This window comes from Cyclopterus lumpus, chromosome 9 (assembly GCF_009769545.1).
Source record: "Cyclopterus lumpus isolate fCycLum1 chromosome 9, fCycLum1.pri, whole genome shotgun sequence".
NCBI classification, from domain to species: domain Eukaryota; kingdom Metazoa; phylum Chordata; class Actinopteri; order Perciformes; family Cyclopteridae; genus Cyclopterus; species Cyclopterus lumpus.
In genome coordinates this window covers 18,583,901-18,603,281 of record NC_046974.1, presented here as the reverse complement: position 1 = coordinate 18,603,281, position 19,381 = coordinate 18,583,901, and the positions used below count along the sequence as shown (strand labels likewise).

General features: G+C 44.3%; 2 protein-coding genes across 2 annotated transcripts in view; one reads left to right on the top strand and one right to left on the bottom strand.

The window, feature by feature from the left end:
• p2rx2 (purinergic receptor P2X, ligand-gated ion channel, 2) overlaps positions 1–2,613 on the top strand; it is a 3,183-nt gene extending 570 nt beyond the window's left edge. Inside the window, exons 2-12 of the mRNA XM_034542013.1 lie at positions 251–386; positions 517–588; positions 675–750; positions 836–932; positions 1,132–1,212; positions 1,332–1,485; positions 1,642–1,772; positions 1,873–1,963; positions 2,040–2,105; positions 2,200–2,277; positions 2,503–2,613. Of these exons, the coding sequence (XP_034397904.1) occupies positions 251–386; positions 517–588; positions 675–750; positions 836–932; positions 1,132–1,212; positions 1,332–1,485; positions 1,642–1,772; positions 1,873–1,963; positions 2,040–2,105; positions 2,200–2,277; positions 2,503–2,601 (1,081 nt within the window). The 3' untranslated portion in view covers positions 2,602–2,613. The remainder of the gene's footprint in view (positions 1–250; positions 387–516; positions 589–674; positions 751–835; positions 933–1,131; positions 1,213–1,331; positions 1,486–1,641; positions 1,773–1,872; positions 1,964–2,039; positions 2,106–2,199; positions 2,278–2,502) is intronic.
• A 1,628-nt stretch (positions 2,614–4,241) lies between these two features.
• Positions 4,242–19,135, bottom strand: pole (polymerase (DNA directed), epsilon). The gene is made up of 48 exons (XM_034541532.1): positions 18,873–19,135; positions 18,422–18,557; positions 18,265–18,345; positions 18,126–18,170; positions 17,949–18,041; positions 17,700–17,854; positions 17,471–17,615; positions 17,307–17,387; positions 17,120–17,227; positions 16,930–17,040; positions 16,703–16,788; positions 16,494–16,613; positions 16,245–16,377; positions 16,046–16,159; positions 15,643–15,855; positions 15,446–15,553; positions 15,229–15,357; positions 15,041–15,143; positions 14,762–14,908; positions 14,516–14,661; positions 14,150–14,298; positions 13,889–13,981; positions 13,206–13,508; positions 12,864–13,059; positions 12,466–12,680; positions 11,845–11,947; positions 11,661–11,741; positions 11,459–11,581; positions 11,057–11,266; positions 10,427–10,639; positions 10,199–10,342; positions 9,964–10,104; positions 9,706–9,859; positions 9,430–9,536; positions 9,010–9,186; positions 8,664–8,887; positions 8,272–8,492; positions 7,955–8,159; positions 7,655–7,828; positions 7,170–7,295; positions 6,451–6,583; positions 6,147–6,351; positions 5,933–6,064; positions 5,575–5,768; positions 5,271–5,471; positions 5,053–5,178; positions 4,700–4,789; positions 4,242–4,581 (listed from the first exon to the last, which is right to left on the bottom strand). Exons 1-48 carry the CDS (start codon positions 18,938–18,940, stop codon positions 4,459–4,461), a joined length of 6,885 nt encoding a protein of 2,294 aa, XP_034397423.1. The 5' UTR covers positions 18,941–19,135; the 3' UTR covers positions 4,242–4,458.
• Positions 19,136–19,381: the final 246 nt, after the last annotated feature.

Sequence of the window (19,381 nt, the reverse complement as noted above, 5' to 3'; positions counted from 1 at the left end):
GTAGACATGTTGTTTGAACTTAGAAGACTTTGAATTTGTGAAGATATTGATCATGTTATTGTTTCAAATCTTAAGATATTTCTTAGATTAGATGACTGAAGTTTTATGATTGAAGTGCGTCATCTTTTCATCTTCTCTGGGCTTCAGCATAGACGGCTGAACAGATACACGGTAATCGGATACCTCCAATATAAATCAACATCATGACAGAAAATGTGATGTTGTATCTGTTTGCTCTATCCTCCTGAAGGTATGTCTTCATAAGTCAGAAAGCCTACCAAGATAGTGAAACTCGTCCAGAGAGCTCAGTTTACACGCTGATGAAAGGCATAGCACTTCATGGAGATGATGTCTTGGACACTGTAGAGTATGCTCGACCCTCAGAGGTGAGTCCAGAATAAATGCTGCAATACAATCAAGGAAGTTCCACCTCCTGTACTCTGGCAACATCATTGTGTCTTTACAGCAGCGTGAACCCTACAGACTAATAGTATTATTGTGGCATTTTCCTCTCAGGGTGGTGATGTGATTAGTACAATATTGAGACGAGAAGTTACCTATGATCAGAAGCAAGGAAACTGTGCAGAGGTGAGATGTCAACAAAAGCTTTCTAAACAATAACATCTAGGATGCAAAAACATACAATGCTGTAATGTGTCTTTTGTTCACTTCAGCATTTCAGTGTTACTAATGCCAACTGCACGAGAGACTCTGACTGTGTGAAGGACGAGGTGGACTTTGAAGGCCATGGTACTGTTTTTACTCCTCACAAAACCATTGTTCAAGCTTTGTTGGTCTGTATTTGCCACATTTTGTTTTAAACACTTTCTTACAGGCAAAAGGACCGGCAGATGTGTTCAGTACTACAACCTCACCTTGAAAACCTGTGAGATCCAAACTTGGTGTCCTATTGAGAAGTATGCTGTCGTAAGGTAAGTCCAAAGGGAGATAATCCTCCCAACGTTTGAACATTGAAGCCTGGTTTGAAAAACCCAAAGGAAAAGGAATGGGAAAAAAGTCCTCACATATCTCAAACTATGATCAAAATAAGTAAAACCTTAAAACAGGACAAAGCTATATTAAAACGGTGTTATTAAAGAGATTCCTCTGGTTATTTGGTGTTTTCAACAGAGAAGCACCATTAGAGAAGGCCATCAATTTCACAGTGTTCATCAGGAACTCTATCCACTTCCCCAAATTTAAAGTGCTGAGGTAGAGTACTTACACCCACCCACACACACACACACACACACACACACACACACACACACACACACACACTGTAGCAAGCTGCAGACATTCAGGAGAGCTCCCGTTCTTGTCCTTGGCAGGGGAAATATCAAAGATGCTTCAAGCAAGCGTAACATGCATAAATACCTCAATAAGTGTCATTATCATGCGAAGAAAGAGCCCTACTGTCCAAACTTCCGTCTGGGTTACATCGCGGATGAAGCCAGTGAGAACTTCTCTGAGCTCTGCAGGACTGTGAGTAAAAGATGTCTTCTTAGACCCATATGTCTTATTTTGAACAAACAATGCACACTGCCTCTATAATATTTGATGGATGTATGTGTTAAAGATATACCTACTTTGTGACAATGTAGTATAGCTTAAGAAGAGATATGCTGTGTTGTTGTTCAGGGAGGAGTGATCGGGGTCTTCATCAACTGGAAATGTAACCTGGATCTGGATCCTTCCCACTGTAAACCCACATACTCCTTCCGTCGTCTTGACCTCCGGAAGGATCAGGCTAACTCTGGTTACTATTACAGGTGAGCTCCAACACCCAACACTAACCATTTTGTTCAGTATGTTAGGCTGATTTTGGTGTGTCCCAGCCTTAACCCTTGTAATTTATGTGCAATTGTGCAGGTTCGCCAAATTTTACAGTAAGGATGGGGTAGAGTCTCGGACGCTCATCAAGGCCTACGGCATCCGCCTGGATGTCATAGTTCACGGACATGTAAGTGGAAACTATCCTTTATTTCCAGCTTACTGTGGCTGTCATTATGCTATCTACATCTACATTTTTTCGTCAGGCTGGTAAATTCAGTCCCATCCCAACCATCATCAGCACGGTGACTGCCATGACTTCAGTTGGGATTGTGAGTCTTCCCCACGTTCATTTATTATCTTGAGACTTTAAAGTGAAAGCTGTCGCAGAACAAACGGATATTCCTTTTCATGTCGCCCCTCTAGTGTACCATTATCTGTGACTGGATCATGCTGACTTTTATTGACAAGAATGAAGTCTATAGTGATAGAAAATTTGACGAGGTGAGTAAAAAGGCATTATTTATTCAACCTCAACACATATGGGTTCATTAAAGGTTCAGTATCTCTAAAACACAGCTCAGAAGATGAGCTCAACAATCCATTTTTACAATTATAAATGTATTCAAGTCCATCATTTGGTAACAATAATGTACTTGAATACATTTATAGTAAAACTATTGATGGTTGAAATGCATGCTCACTAAGTGAAATATGTGTCCTCCGCAGGTTATCAAGGAGCCTGCGGTGCCCCTTCCCACAGAGCTCAGCTACATCAACAGCTTCGGCTCAAACCACTCAGACCTGTCAGAAGGCGTACCGCTGTAATGTCGGTACAGTCGCCTCAGTCCCCCCTGGCCAAGAATGTGGACTCCCCTCCATCAGCTGACTGTGAGCAACTCTGAGTGGTTCCTCAGGTGCAGCAGCTCAGTTATGCGCTGCCAGTGGCCGCCATGCTGTTGTCAGTGGAAATGAACTGACAGAGGAGGCATCATCTGACAGACGGCTGGTCGTCTCAAAGTCTCTGCCTGTGCAGTGGATTCAGCTCATATATCAGCTCAAACCTTGATGGACCCCAACGTGTGTGACAATGAAGTTAATTGTTTCTCTTTCACTTGACATGACATTGGAGTATTGAGGAATATTACAAACAATGCTCATTTATATCAGTGTATTGTAGACATTCAGTGCAATAAATGTCTTCTATCAACTCAAGTTCATACTGGGATTTACTATACTACTATATCATGAAACGTTGACATCTGCTCTTGTAATTATGCATTATTACAAACTAAAGCATGTTTGAAGAACCACAATATTCTGATTCATTTCCTTTGTCTTTTAACCTCATGTGTTCAGCATAACGATGGATACTGGAGGAAACAGCCAGGAGACACATGGAGAGCAATGAGCAGTAATCAAATAACACTGACATTTTCCATGAAATGGTTTCTCTAACAAGATTGTGGGGAAGAGTGAATCCATCAGGATGCCTGAGAGCAATACACATGTCAGTGGTGCAAAATGACTAAGGACTAAGGTTTAATGGATCGATATCTGCCATGATGGATGGAGCAACACGATACACATGTCAGTTTGGAAGTTGTTTATGACACGTAAAGCGCTGCACTCATATAATGATCCATCTTAAACTGGTCGTGGTTGTTTTAATCGACTCCAGAGCTAAGCTCGATAACTGCTGTCTGATCTATTTTTAATAACAATTGAAAACGTAATGGCACAGTGCTCCTTCGTCCGTCATCCTGCATGTACAGCCTGCGTCAAGGAGAAGCTCTAAAGAGCCAATCTACTTGTGCCTGAGATCAGAGTCTGAAATGTGATTACTAGTCTGGGAGACGTCATCTGTGGGGCAACGAGGTTACAGCGAAGGACGTGCATGGGTTAAGATCAGGATCCAGACCAGCTCACAGTGAACGGGACTTTCACATTTAGCAATAGCAAAAACATAAATTCCCAACCAGCCAGAGGCACCTGATCTTTTCATCTCCCCACTGTGAAAATTGCTCAGGCTGAATTTAAATGTTAAAACTGCCAGAAAAGGACTTGGAAGGTTCAGATGTGCAAAATACCCTCAAACATAAAAATAAAAAATTGGAGAAAACTAAATTGTTTGAAATTGACACAAAAACTCAAATTAACGACAAAGCAATTTGCAATAAAGCAGCATCCGACATGCGTTTCGTGTTGCGCTGCGAGTAGTCTGAATAAATGTGTGTGTGTGGGGGGGGGGGGGGGGGGTCAAGTGAGAGTAGTTCAGGTCACAAGCCATAACCGTCACATTAGCAGCCAAATGGGGAGGAAGCTCAGCTGATACGTGACTGCTAATTAATGACGGTCCCCAGAGTCAATGGTACTCAGGATGTTTATGCTTTTTCCTTTGAGGAAGAACTGCAGTGCATTTCTACAGCACACAGTAAAAATAACTGAGCAATGAAAGCATTTCAGGCTCACAGTTAAAACACAATATTTATTAACAGTCACAAAGTTAAATCATTTTATGGCATAATCAAGACTTCAAACATATCTACAGTCCACATATTTCTCATTAAATTGACCCTGATCACAAACAGTCGTCATCGAGGCAGATGAACAAGTGCATAGAGTTGTTCCCAGATTGAGAAGTGGTTGCCACAGCTGCAGCTAGGGGAGGGTTGGATGTCCCATTCATTGAGCATTCTGCCTGATCTGTGGGCTCATACAAAGCAACCAGGCGATGGTCTCCTCCAGGAAGGTCATGCTGTAGTGGGACGCTATGTTGCGAAACACTGTGATCTGCTCAGAGAGGCTCTTTTGATGGAAGAGAGGGGGAAAAAAACAGCTGTCAGAACATTGCAAAATGGAAAGAATCATATGCTTTGAATTAAATACTAAATTGAATTGATGTGATGAATTTGAGAGTTGGAACCTTGATTGGGAATGTGAGGTCAAAGTCTCCGGCACATCTGCAGTACAGAGGCATGTTTGCTTCCTTCACTCCTTTACATTTTGAACACACCTAAAATCACAAAGGGGTTTTTAGCAGTGCGGCAGCCTCAGCTACATTATTAAGTGTTGTATTGTACAGATTTTGACCATGAATGAATTATTCACAATCAACATGTTAAATGATTGTTTGGATACTGATGGTACACTTAAGAGGGGGGGACATACAACAAAAGATTACAGTTCATGGTTTATGTATTAAAACCACGAGGAACTCCCACAACTGTTATCTAGTTAGTCATTTATTCTGTATTAAAACCATAATCTTTCCCTTACCAGGTCCTGTAGCGTGTAGCTCATCAGTTTCTTCTGCAGAGCTTCCACCAGAGCCATCTCAATACACTCAGTCTCATACTGCGTCTGGCAGTTGGAGCAGAACCACTGCGGCAAAACCGATCCATCCTGAGGAGAGGAAATACCAGTTCATCTAACTAGAATCACGAGTAAGACTAGCATTAAATATTATGCCAGCATGTCAGTGCTCCTCCTCTCACTTGTGCCACAGATGGGTCCTTGCAAAGGTCGAGGTCACGACAGAAATTGCAGTGGTGGCAGATGACCTCTGGCAGGATGTATGAGCTACAGGGGTCAGAGAACTGGGCTTCCCCTGAAAACTCTCCGACGTCCACCAGGCGCAGGAGGTCTCTCTTCAGCTTGTTCACCTGGTTCACGATGTTGGCATCCAGTGAAAGGACCTGGACAGACAAACAATGGAATTGTCGCACGGTGAGAGGAAAATCATGTCGTCATGCAACACGTGACAAAAAGCGTTGTAAGTTGGAGTACTTTGTAATATACCTGGCAGACATATTTGATAAACTCCAGTGCCGGGTTGTTGAGTGGCAGGTGGGATCCAGGCAGGACGGGGAACATCTCTGAGGCCTGGTTGACACTCCTGGTACCTGTCACCTTCTTCTGGATTTTTTGAGTGATGGTGAAAAAGTTCTGTGTCAGCTCGTTGGACACATATTCCTGGGAGAAGGAGATCATTCCTGCGGGGGAGTTACAAAAAAAACCACATCCTATCTGAGAGGAAATTGATCAAAATACAATTAAAAGTGTCTCAGTGTAACCGACACTCGTCTGTGGCGACTGAGTGTAATGTGAAGTTTCTGTGAAACACAAGGGAACTCTTGAGTAACTAAAAACATCTTACCAGGAAGAGCACTAAAATCTCCCACGGCCTGCTGGGAAGCCTGGCTGCCGCCACGTCTTTTGACCGGCGTTGCTCCAGGAGCGTTTCGTCTCAGCTCCTCTTTCATGCTGTGATAGACCGCTGCAATGTAAGCTGGCGTGGAACGTTTGTGGTTAAGAATTGGTAGAAAGAGAACACACAAAAAAAAATCAATGGAGTATAGATTTATTTTTACCGGACACAATCATGAGGAAGTATTTCTGGCAGGAGGCAGTTTGGGGCAGATACTGCATGATGTTCCAGTTGCTCTCAATCAACTCCTCCACCTCATCCGTCTCTCTGTCCCCATCATCTTCCTCAACATTTGTTTCGTCCTCGTCTTCATCCTCACTGCCTTCATCTCCCTCCCCCTGGTTCTTTTTCTTCTGTTTGGCTGCTTCCTGGAAAAAAACAAAAACATGGAGGAATGAGTTTGTGTTCTTCCACATTAACCAGTATTTAATTACATATTGTAAGGCAGAAGTTAAAGTTTGAATTACCTCTCCGTACACGATGCTGGAGGGCAGTTTGCCCTTCACACCGCCGTAGTTGGACGGATCCATCCACAGCAGGAACTCCCAGCATCGGGAGAAGGAGATGGACAAAGAGTGGAAGATTTCCCTGGAGTGGATGCTAGAAGAGAAACCGCCAGGGAGGTCATTTTTCAATTACAATACGATAGGAAAAAATACCTTGTTGAGATATTTTGGGGATGTCTACTGTACTTTCAAAATAATTTAAACACAGGTAATAATTAGCAATATTTGCCAAACAGTTAAAATCATTGAGTTCAGAAATGCTGCTTCAATGCTGATCTGAAGGCTAGAACAACATTTGGCGTTAACCTTAGCAATAGTCCAATAACCCAAATTCCCTTAAGCTACATAGTTTACAGTTACAATATTGGTATATTTTTATATCTTGGCCTCAATTCACTATTAACCTTTTCCCCTCCATTAGTCTAATGGGCGGTTCTCCTCTTTTAAGTATTCACTTCCCATGATGGAGACCGCAATACTATCTATGATTTTAGTGTTCTGACATTCATTTCAAACTACAGAAGACAAACCAACAAAAATATGTACAACTATAATAGTTACATTAGTTTTACATTTTGTATAATTGTATATATGGATGCAAGTATGACTACAGTTTATAAAATTGATTACATTCCTTCATAATGCAAATATCTATTCTCTCCAGAGGGTAAATGTCTGACCTGTTGGTGATGTATTCCACGTAGCCGATGGCATCATCTATTCTGCGTTTCTTAGTGCACAACATGATCCTGTTGAAGTTCCCATACACCACAGTAGAGCCGAGACGTTTGAACTCTGAAACCAACCTGACGGCAGAATAAGAGAATGATTAACAAACAATGACGTTGTTGCCCTCTTGCATATAAATAGGTGGAGATATATCAATGCGATATAAAAAGACAAAAGCATCATGATGAGAATCACAGTTCACACCATCCTATTACATTTCCCAACAGTGATCACAAGTTTAATCCAATTCAAAACCAGACATTAATAATGGATAATTTGACCCAAGGACAGCTCAGCAAATCAAAAACTCAATTAATAGTTTTGCCCTCACAGTTGGCTGATACATCACACAAAAGATTTACCACTATGACAAAATATGTGACTAAATAGACAATAGATGTTTTTTTTGCAGTGTAGAGGACGATGTGGCACTCACTGGAGAAACACCTTCTTCATCATGTTGTGCAAGGTGCGGTGCAGTGCGGGGTCATAGAGCAGAGAGCTGGGGGAGCGCAGCCAGCGGTAGAAGTGCATCACCTGGTTGTCGGCATACACGTTGTGGTACTGCGTGATCTCTCTGACCCATCCGACCACCATGCTCTTCAAGATCCTGCTCATACAACACGGAGCAAAACACCGAGGTGATTAAAACACAACATGCTTCCTTGCCCCACCTGTATTGTTAGACCGTACGCATGTGGGTTTAAATAGTCACATACAACAGATATTTACACACCTGAAGGTGTTGGAGCAGAGAGCAGTCTCATCATAGCTAGCGAGAGCGCTGGCTCCCTGGTTCCCCGACATCATGTCCTCCAACGAGGCCTGCTGGATCACATCAAAACTGACCCCCAGACTAGCTCCACCCTCCATGTCATTGACGTGTTGCGATTGGAGGATGGTGTTAACTGCCAGGCTCTGCAGGTCCAACTCCACACACACTGAAAGAAACAGAAAGAGGCTTGTCCATAAAAAGAGAAAGACGCTTCATAAAATATACAGTTGCTTATGATCTTTTGCGTCCTCTTGGATGCAGATTAAGTGTGTGAGCACCTGTGGAATAGCATCCTTGAGCATTGATCTCCACAGAGCCCCTGTCATCACTTTCCATGACCAGGCGACTGTCATCGGCCTCTTTTCCTCCGAGGTCGGGCCTGGCAGTGGGCGAAAGCCACAGCAGGTGGTTGTGTTTCCGTAGATGTCTTGCCAGGAACAAGTCTGAGCCGAAGATGGACACATCTTGAGGCAAGTTCCCCACAGGTAAGTGGTAATACCTGTGTGCAAGAGAAATTGTATGAGTTTTATAACTTCAAAATGTTTCCTAGAACAAAACTTAATGCTGTCAACACAGACTGAGAATTGAGAACTGAGAATAGACTTCCTTAGACAACAAAGCGAGCATGCCGGGGTGTAAATCCACAGAGCTGGCAGTGTGTAGTTCATACCTGGCCATGTCGAAAGCCTGTGACAAGCAGCTGTCCAGGTTGAGGTAGTGGCGGATCATGCGTCGGGCACCGTGGCGTTGCCAGTCCAGCACGTTATAGCTGATCTCATCCACCACATGTACCGGAACGACGGGAAACTCTTCAAGCACCGGCATCCCTGCTGCCAACCGCCGCAACTCCCAGTTTGACTGCACCGCGATGAGGGTGGGCCCGCGGCGCTCCTCCTGTAAACGGCAACAGACACTTGGTTAAACATCACCGATTTAGCCACATGAACAGAAGTAGCAATATGGGTGTATGTATCGATTAGATAGTTAGGTATTTTAATAGCTCCATTGTGTTTTACCTTGTAGTTTAGCAGTATGCGTTGAAGGGCGCGGTTAATAGCCTTTGCGTCATTTTCAGCTCGGACCTCAAAGTTGTGTTTCTCTGGAGGCAGGAGTTCTTCACTCGTCTTCTCCAGGAGAGCCGTGCGCTCGGCTGTATAGAGATTAGTCAGGTTGGGCATCTGGTTGCTTCTGACCTTTAGAGATAAAAAAATGGATCGACCTTAAGGATTGTTCTCGGCCAGCTGGAAAGAGCTACATCGACATCGATATCAGCCTTATTTCTTCTTTGGTAAATAAAAACAAATCTACTATTAAGCTTTCACTAACGTCGCCATGCATTTATTGGCACTGGAGGAACCTCACTTGACAGGATACGAGTGAAAACACCAACACGATGACCTTGGAAGAAATAAAGAAAAAAAACATGTTGTTCTTACTGTGTCCAGGACAAAGATGCTGGCTTTGCGCTGAGAGGGGATGAAGAGGCCAAACAGAGCCTTGTGACCCTGACTGTGATGATACAGGTATATGTGGCGAACACTCCCTGAGAAGAGAGGAAACACAACACCACCTTGTAAAACTTGTTACAGATAAAGTTAATGTGCAGGATCACATGACTACAGGTCAAATATTAGGTAAACGGTAAATAAAAAAAACAATAATCCCTATAAGATCATCAATATAAAATGAACACCGTGTCAGGCGGGTCTTACCAGGTTCCAGGTAGCTGAACTGGGCCAGAGACCGTCTCTCCAGATGCTCCAGGTCAAAAGTGTCAGCCTCCCTGCCAGCCAGATCCCTCACAACATGTTTATTGACCATGCACACACATCCGAGCTGCACCAGGGCACGAAACAGCAACGGGACCTGAAAGAGAGCATTCTGTTTACTATAACATACAAGCTGGAGTCGCACACACAAAGCATCACGAGTGAGGCTATGAAAACCTCCTGGAGGTGTATAAATGATACCTGTGTTTCATAGACGCCTTCAATGTCCGGAGCAGACAGGTCAGCGTTGATCTCATTGATGTGCTCCTGGTACATGTCCTCTGGTACACAGTACTCATAAAGGAAGTACACTATGTTGGAGCGGGGCAGCAGGCGGTTCACCTGAAGGCGAAAAAAAGTATTTGGTCAACTTTTTAATGACAACATATTTATAAAAACAGCAATGCATTTCTTACTACATTTTCTTATTGCATGCCTTTTTGTATGTGGCTCCCTCCTCCTGTTTTGGGACTTTCTGATTGACATAGAAGACCCGAGGGATGTTGAGCTTCATGCAATGGAGGTCATGTCCAATCACAGCCCACAACTTGTACAGACCAGGATGACTAGTCTCTGCAATCTGAGAGGAACATGAGAGAATATTAGAAGGTTTTGGTGTTTGTTAAACTGACTTGTCGGTGATAATGGGGTGACTTTCCCTCACCTGCACAATTTGCCATGGCATGTCCAGGATGCTGCGTGCTTTTCTGCGGAGGAAGCTTCCCAGGCCGGTGGTGGGGCCATCTCTGATCACTCCTCCTCCGACGGGTTGAGCTTCACCATCCAGCAGCCTCCTCCTCTTCTTTCTCTCCTTCCTCTGTCTAAGCTGCAGCTCCCACTTCTTCTTATGGTAACGCAGCCACACTAGCCGCTCCTCCTGTATACAGACACAATCGTTCTTTGAAGTTTTGGTAATATATCTTTGGGAATACGAGAACAAATTGTTTCAAAATATCTGTGTCATGTCCAATTAATTCAGAAAGCATTAAATGGACCTGTACTTGTATCGCACTTTTCTAGTCTATCGACCACTCGAAGCGCATTCACAAACATTCATACACTGATGGGAGGGGCTACCAAGCAAGGTGCCCATCAAAAGTAACTAACATTCATACACATTCACCCAAGTGCCCAAGGACACATAGACTAGTGGAGCCGGGGATCGAACCGCCGATCCTCTGATTGAAGGAAGACTCAGCCACAGTGGCCCCATTAGAATATTAGAATATTTCCTGAAGAAGAGGAATCATCTGACACAACAGGCAACGCGTTGTGCTTGTTGACGTTAGCTTACCCGTGTCTTTCCCATAGGTGGGGGCGGCCCCAGAATCTCTCTCCAGGACTGAGTGAGCTCGACATCCTGAGACTCCACCTGGCTGTCCTGTCCCTGAGAGGCCCGCTTCCGCTTAGTGCTGATGAGGATGGCTGGCTGCAGAGGTTTGGCTGGAATCCCAAAGTCCTCTATGTCCGCAGCTTGGCCTGCTTCAAGAGGCTGATGGGCCACCTGAGAGAAAAGAGGCCATTCAGAAACAACACAAACGGGGCATATTGGGGCCGCGGGGTGGGCTCGTGGCCGGAGACACGGTCTCTAACCAGAGGAAAGCCAGCTTGGTAAACATCCGCACATCCCTCGGGTTTCTGACATCGGACATGTGTTGACAGTTTGACAGAACAGTTTGCTGTGAGGTGAACACACCTGTCTCTTGCCCTCACTGGTGAACAGCTCACTGATTTTCTTTTGCTTGTAGATATCATTTTTCTCCAGGAGTTTCTTGTGAAGCCAGTCTGGGTGCCTCACTCTGGGTACCGGATTCTTCACCTGATTACACAATGGTATTATTATCTATACATCAGCCACGGGTAGACTGAGCGATCAATGAAATGGGTTTGATTTGTACCTGTTGAAGAGCTGCCGGGATGGTGATGATTTTCTGGATGGCACTTCCCAACCGCTCTATATAATAACTCCAATCAAGAATCTGAAAAGGCCCACACACAGACATTTTAATGTCAAAGCAAATTCACACAGAAAACTAAAAGCTAGTGCATTCGAGTGCACAACACGTTTGTTTACAAACTCACAGAGCGGATGTCCAAGTCATGGAGGCCGGGCATCTTCAACCACTTACGAAGGAAATGTTTTTTCACACTGGGCTCGGCCTGAAAGATTGCCAGAGGAATGGCTCTGATGGAGAAAGACACAAATCAATGAGCGTTAAACACAAAGCTTTTATTTATTGTAATATCTCGTAGTGCTTGTTCTACACAAACACTTAGCATCTTGACATCATTTTATTTGATCCCACCAACATCAGAAAATCTATCACATCCATTATCATGACAGTGTGTTTTCAGTTATCTTTGTATACGTTTTGACATGTTGTGCCCTGACAACTTACAGGGTAGCTAGAGATGGAAAAGCCAGGAGAAGCCAGGCTACAGCATGTGGATACAGTGATATCTTCATCACTGTCATCATGTCTTACAGGGACACTTGAGGACTAGGATTATTGGTGTTATTATAATTAATAACACCTGTACATTTCCTAATACGACGTCAAAATGTTCACCATGAAATAAAAACCCATAGAGCCACTGCCACTGCTTGGCTTTGATGTAAAAGGTTGGACATTTTACAGAACGTATACAATGTTAAAGAATGTCTTGTGTAATAAAAGTGTATTTTCAGAGCTGTTGTCCCACCTTTCAGTGACAGGCGAACCCTCGGGTTTCCTGGAGATGACGTAGCGACAGCTCAGACCAGCATCTTTCACCATTTGGTCTCCCAGGAACTCAGCCAGTCTCTTAGCGGTGCTGATAGACGTGGACTTCTGCTCTCCGTAGTCCTCCAGCTTTCTGGACATCGAACGATTCTCTGAAATCAGTTCAAACAGCTCCGTATCTGGCATGTTGGCAGCCTGGAAAACCAATGAAATAAATGAATCAGATTTTGTGAAGAACACTTTCTCTGCATACAATACTTATTTTCACATATTTGCTAAATGTCTGGTTAACCCAAGTTACACAAAACACATCTGAAAGCATGAATATCGTGTAATACTAGAATGTCGTTTTAGACATTTTGACCACAGGTTTTTCACCTTGCTGTACAGAACGTCTAGCCAGTAGTCGGCCACTTTGGACACAGAGGCGTACACCTCCTCCAGAGTGGTTCCTTTGAGGAAAGCCTCAAACACTGACGACTGAAAGATCTTAATGAGCTGGAGCTCTCCTCTTCTCTTCACTTCAAAACCCTTCAACTCAGCCAGAGAGCCATCTTCATTAAACACAGCGTACCTAAAATGAACAGAGGAGACTTAAATCACAACCACTGAATATTTCAAAATGAACCTTGCCCATTCACCATCGTTGATAAAAGAATCCATCCGAGCAAACAGGGACGGTCCAATATGACACTTAATCACAATCCTCTTGAGCTTTACCTTTTCTTCAGCTTCTTCCCTTCCTCCTTCGAGGCAGGCAGGATCATAGCCAGATACGGTCCGTCCACCTCAAAGAAGATGCTGTTCTCTGACCTGATGTTGTAATTGAGGGACGCGGGGTCAACCAGCTCGTGGTACTGATCGTTGGTGAATCCCTCCTTCACCAAGATGTTCAGCATGGCCCCTGGGTAAGAGATGGTCACCTTGGGCTTCTTCTCATTGCTGGTTTTCACCACAAAGTTCTCAGGGAAGGTGTTGGGCAGGACACACCAGATACCATCAGTGTCCAACTCGAGGGGCCTCCTGAGTCGCGGAGCAATAGAAGTGACAGACGTGGTGAATCCGAAATGGAAACGGATTGTTTTTACATTCACATATTAGGTTTGTTGGGGTCTTGAATTTCATCAGGCAAGAACATGCTGGTCAAAGCTAATTCAGTCATGCAACTGTAATATGACCTGCAATATAAACAACATCTGCTACTAAAGTAAATGTGATCGGGACAAAAGAGTCAGACAAGAACAATACAGCAGGCACTGGATACAAATCTGCTGATGTAACGTTTGTTCAACAAGCCGGTGCATCTTTTCCAGCTCCATCTTTCCTGAGTTGGAGCTGACCTTGCACTGACCTAAGGAGGTACTTTCTGTGATGAGGCATCTCATTATTGGTGCGACCCTCACCCTATTTGTTCGATGAGCTCTCTGGCCTGAGTGATGATGTTGGCTCCAGTGTAGCACACAATGCCAGCCATCTCCATGGAGTACCAGCGCGCCCTGATGGAAACACAAAGGCAGCACAGACATCAGGTCTGCAGCAGAGTGCCGTTAATCACTCAGCAATGCCCGATTTCACCAGCAGCAAAGGGCTTCAGCGCTCATGTAACAGTGCAAGCAAGAAGATATTTGATGATTCGATTGATGAAAACTGTAGTTTCCTCCTACCCTTTCCTCATGACGTAGCCGTAGAAAGAGTTCAGAATACATTTGTGAGCCAGCTGAAGAGAATCGTACAGGATCTCCATGTTTTTGCAGCGCTTCATCTCCGCAGCGTCTCCGCTGTCCTGAGCTGCGGACAGTTTCTTCTTCCACACCTTGAGCAAAGGTAGCAAGTACTTTACAGCGAGTGATGTTAAATGGCAAGAAGAATTTCAAGTGTGCAATTACAAATGTACAATTTTTTAACATCTGAACTGTTAGAAAATCAAAGGAAATAAATCATTCATAACATATATAATATGTAATGACGTGAAAATGCCATACAACATGGGGATGATTGTAATTGACTTTGCTGTAAATACCAAAATGTACCTTGTGAAGTCCTTTGAATTCGTAACGGCGATCTCTGAAAGCTCTCACGGTGTCGACGTAGAAGGAGTTTTCTCTCTGACAGATGGTGGTGACTCGCTCCTCCCGCCTGGTGACATGTGTCTTCTTATAGGCCCTCTTACAGTAGTCTGAAACAAAGACACGCCGGGTCACACTATGGTTTGGAAACTACAATCTTAGAATGCTTATATACCCAAAGAAAATTATTTAAAAAAGCAAGACGAGTACCTGCCAGGCGTTTCTTCTCATGCTTGGCCTGATCCTCCCTGTTCAGGGTGTGGAAGGCTCGAGGTGGACCGTTGGGGAAAAACGGTGGGAACTTCTCAGACTCAAGTTGCTGCTGGATGCGGTGGAACTCACTGCGGCTGGCAGGCACTGCAGGCGGAGGGAACAGTGAATTCATTTTACTGTATTCAACGGCACATGAACACCGCAGATTTTGAGTCTTTTAAGCTCCTCAGTTCATTGTTGTAAACATAAGAACACAACTATGCAACAATGACTTACTGATTTCCCCTCTCCATTGCCAGGCCATCCTCCTCTGGCAGGAGGCCCCAGGCTTGTTGAAGTCACAGGCAGCACAAGTGGCCTCATCAACCATCGCGGATGGCTTTAAAAGTAGAAAATAAGGTATTAAAGTCCATGCTTTTCTATATTTTTCATCCCGTGCATATTTCTGTGGAGTTTTCTTTTACCTGCAGGCGGTTGGTGAGGATGATATTGGGGTACATTGCAGCAACGTCCAGATGGTAGATGAGGGGGCATTCAATCCTGTTTGGGACCTCCTTCAGGGAAGTCAGCTTCTTTTTAATCTCCTCGCAAACCTGAGAAGAAAAATAAAATGCCCAAATTGGAGAAACGTAAGAAAAAAAGAAACGCATTAAAAAAATAATTAAAAAAAAGTCAACATACCTCATTAAAGTTGGTGACTTGCTCCAAAGGTATTTTCTCCTCTTCCTCAATGGCATGGCGCATCGTCTTCTCAACTCTTTGCAGCAGGAAGTCAAAGGCAGCCGGGTTCTGTCAACGCACCAGACCAAACGGCCACGCTTAAAACCAACAGAAAGCAGTGAAGTGAAGAATCCGCTGTAAGTTGAACTGAGATGTACCATCTTGAAACGGCAGGGGATGTCACTGCGAAACACTCCTGACTCCAGCGCCTCCACGTGGCCGCCCACGTAGGTCTCGGAGTCCATGACGTGGCCGTCATCGGTCAGCTTGTTGAAGACCTGCTCCTGCTTGTTGGGGAAGACGATGTTTGCGTGGAAGGCCTGCACCATGAGCAGAGCTTCACACAGAGTGCCAGAACCTTTACGGAGCACCTGGAAGAAAATACATGATTATTATAAAATATATATATATATATATATATATATATATATATATATATATTTAACATATATTTATTTTTTTGTTGCCATATATATATATATATATATATATATATATATATATATATATATATAAATAAACACACACACACACACACACACACACACACACAAGACAAACCTCATCAGGATCCATGGGGATGATGGTGCACAGAGCGAAGATGAAGGGGTGCACATATTTCATGTACAGGTAATATGTGGCTACGGCATCTGACACAGAGTAGGTAGCTAAAGTCTGACAGAAAAGTAGGGAAAAGAAAGTCAACAAAATATTAAAAATGGAATTCTCGAGCTGTAAAAACTGAAGTCCATCAGTGTACCTGTGGCTCTTCAGTTGCCATGCGGCACATCTCCTCCGGGTCCAGCTCCACTGGGTCGTAGCCCAATTTGGCCTTCGCTGCTGCCTTCAAATTATGACTTCCCACCGGCAGATAGCTGTCTCTCTTTACCCACCTGACACAGAAGAGAAGCAGGTTGGGAGGATAATGTTAGAACATCCAAATCATCTGAAATGAATCCCTGTGTATGTTTACACTCACACACTTGAATAGTGTCAGAGGGGTGCAAACCTATAGCAGTCCATGTGGATGGCTTGACTGGACTTGTACTCTCCCTGGTTATCCTTCTGGAAACCGATCTCTCGGTACATGTTGAGTCCGTGGAGGGCGGCCCGGGTCTCGATGAAAGGCCTTGAAAGAGTTGAAACACAGTGAGAGAGCTGAGAGACAAACATCACGGGATATGAATCATTCTATAGAAACAGCAAATGACCGCTCACCAGTCAAAGAAGTCTCCGTTGTAGGTCACAAAGATGTTTGGCTTGGTTTCTTGAACGTGATCAAACCACCTCTGAATGAGAGCCGCCTGCGGCCAAAGTCAGGTCACCACATGTTATTACACTGAAGCAACCACAGAGCGTTACATTTACACTGAACAAAGATACACAAGAGCGTTTTAATTTATTTACTATATATTTTCTAATCTTTGATGACATGTATTATCTACCTCATTATCCTCGTTGAAAACAGTGAACGGGCCTTCATATTCAGGTTTGGGAGTGAATTCAAAATCTTCAATGTTCTCAGAGACGATCTCTCTGTTTGTGATGAGAAACCCCTTGAGAAAGCAAACAAAGTTAGTGAAACTGACCCATACATGAATAAAAGAATAATACATATCATAAAATACAACTCACCTGTCCATCAATCATGTAGGAGATCATCATAATCTGATCGCTCTCTGCGTCCGGGAATTTCAGTGGAAGCTTGGTGGTCTCGATGTCGAAAGCCAAAACCACAGGGTCCTAAAAAAGAAAACCCCCAATGTTTTACTGAAGTAATGACAGATTCCATGTTGCAAGCTAATGAATGAAATCCTCATACTGGTCTCTCCACAAGATCATCTCTTCGAACAATCTCTGGTGGGTAAGCGCTGCCTCGGTATCGAACATTGTACCAGTGCGCCTGAGAAAAGAAAGACAGTCGAGATCAGCACAACAAGCATGTGTATCTTTTAGAACATCGGGACGACAGGAACCGTTCTTTACCACATGGATCTTGAGGTCGATGGACAATCGCACGTGATAGGGCACATCATACTCTCTCATGTCCACGATGTTGTCCAACTGGTCTGAAATACTCTTTGACGTCCCGACTTCATCTGCTGAGGTCACATTGCCACCTGACAAGGCACTGACACAACCAACAACAAGTGTCATCAGATCAATATTAAACTGGAAATAACAGTGTATTAGACACTAATGGGACTGGTGGTACCTTGATAGCATTGAGGTGTAGGAATCATTGGACTGCTCCCTCTCTCTGTTTTTGCGCACTGCCGGGGAGATCTCGCGCTTGACCTTGATGAGGTCGTCCACGGTGCTGAATGACAGCTTAATGTAGCTTCTCTTCAGGCCAACGAGGTGGTTTGGCTGAGGAGAACAGGCCAGCATAGTTCAAATCTCCTTCTTGAACAGCGTTTATTTTTGTTCTATAATATGAAACACTTGGCAAAAAACCTCTCACCAGGTCTAGGTCCTCTTTTAGGATAACTTCAAGCTTTGACACCTTTCCTTGAAACTTTCTCGAAAAGTACGAGATAACTTCTCTCTCACAGTTCTGGAAGTAAAGTTGTCTTTAAAAGGAGAAAGTTGTTGAAAATGATTACAGGGCATCAAAAGCAAATGACAAACACGGTCTTACCGTTTTAGTAGCAATGTAAAAATATGGCTTGAATGGGAGGGCCACCTACAGACAGGATACACGTCAGGAGGGTCATGTTAGAGGAGTGGAAAAGGCTGAGAGGTGTGTATGCACATTATCATGTTATTACAAAACACACCTTAAACCTGCTTCCATCGTCCTGTATGAAATAATAGTCCACGGCACTGATCATCCTCTTGTCACCGTCCAGGATCTCAGCCTAGAAGTAGAAAACGTGTCTCATTCAGTATCAGACATTCAGAACGCCAGACATGACACCGAGTGTGTATACTGACAGGGTGCATGTTGATCAGCCAGCCCGTCTTCTCCCCCGGCTCCTTCAGCCTGTCGAAACCGAAGCGGGCATCCATCTCGTCGGTAAACTGAATCCGCTCCAGCCGCTTGAGGGCCGACATCGCGGCTCCATCGTCCCTGGAAAAAACACAAACACACACACACACACACACACACACACACACACACACACACACACACACACACACACACACACACACACACACACACACACACACACACACACACACACACACACACACACACACACACACACACACACACACACACACACACACACACACACACACACACACACACACACACACACACACACACACACACACACACACACACACACACACACACACACACCTCGTGTCATATACTCAGTCTGAGGGGCTCTACACTACGGCATACGGTCTTTTGTCTGAGACGGGAACTACAACTCACTGGTTCTCCTGGTCCCCTCCACTTTGTCCTCGCGCCGCTTTGTACCGCCCACTGTTCTGCAGAACCATCTTCTCTCGCGCTCCGCCGGCTGCAACACGGCGAAATAAATGAACCCCCCGCTCAGTTTGTATAAAGCTGTCAGCAAAGCCGCGTTTGAACCGCCGTCGACGTTGACCCGGAGGTGAGCTGCGCCGCTCTCCGTCGCTGTCACGCTGCTTGTGTTTTCTTATTTTGGCGCGTTATCGCAGTTGCCGCGAGAGCAGCAACGGAGAAGATGAACATAGATCGTTTATTATTGAGAGTAATTACTCGGATCTAATATGCAGCACTGTTTTACGCTGTGATTGAGTGGTAACGTAAAAGCCCACACGCTCACATCATGGACGTCTTTGACGTCTCTCATTCATCTCATTTATATTGAACGCAGCAGACGTTTCAGGGACAGACCGCCATTTGCAGACCGAACAATTAGTTATTTGTTTTCGCCCTGTTTTTAAACCACATGCTGA

Bases quoted from the DNA above. Each gene is read 5' to 3' on its own strand.
- pole (XM_034541532.1), bottom strand. From the start codon at position 18,940: ATGGTTCTGCAGAACAGTGGGCGGTACAAAGCGGCGCGAGGACAAAGT. The intron at 9,860-9,963 runs GTATCATTTATA...GCTCTCTTTCAG, and splicing joins AAGGCGTCTATGAAACACAG to GTCCCGTTGCTGTTTCGTGC. The intron at 7,296-7,654 runs GTGAGTGCCACA...TTCTGCCGTCAG, and splicing joins ATGAAGAAGGTGTTTCTCCA to GTTGGTTTCAGAGTTCAAAC.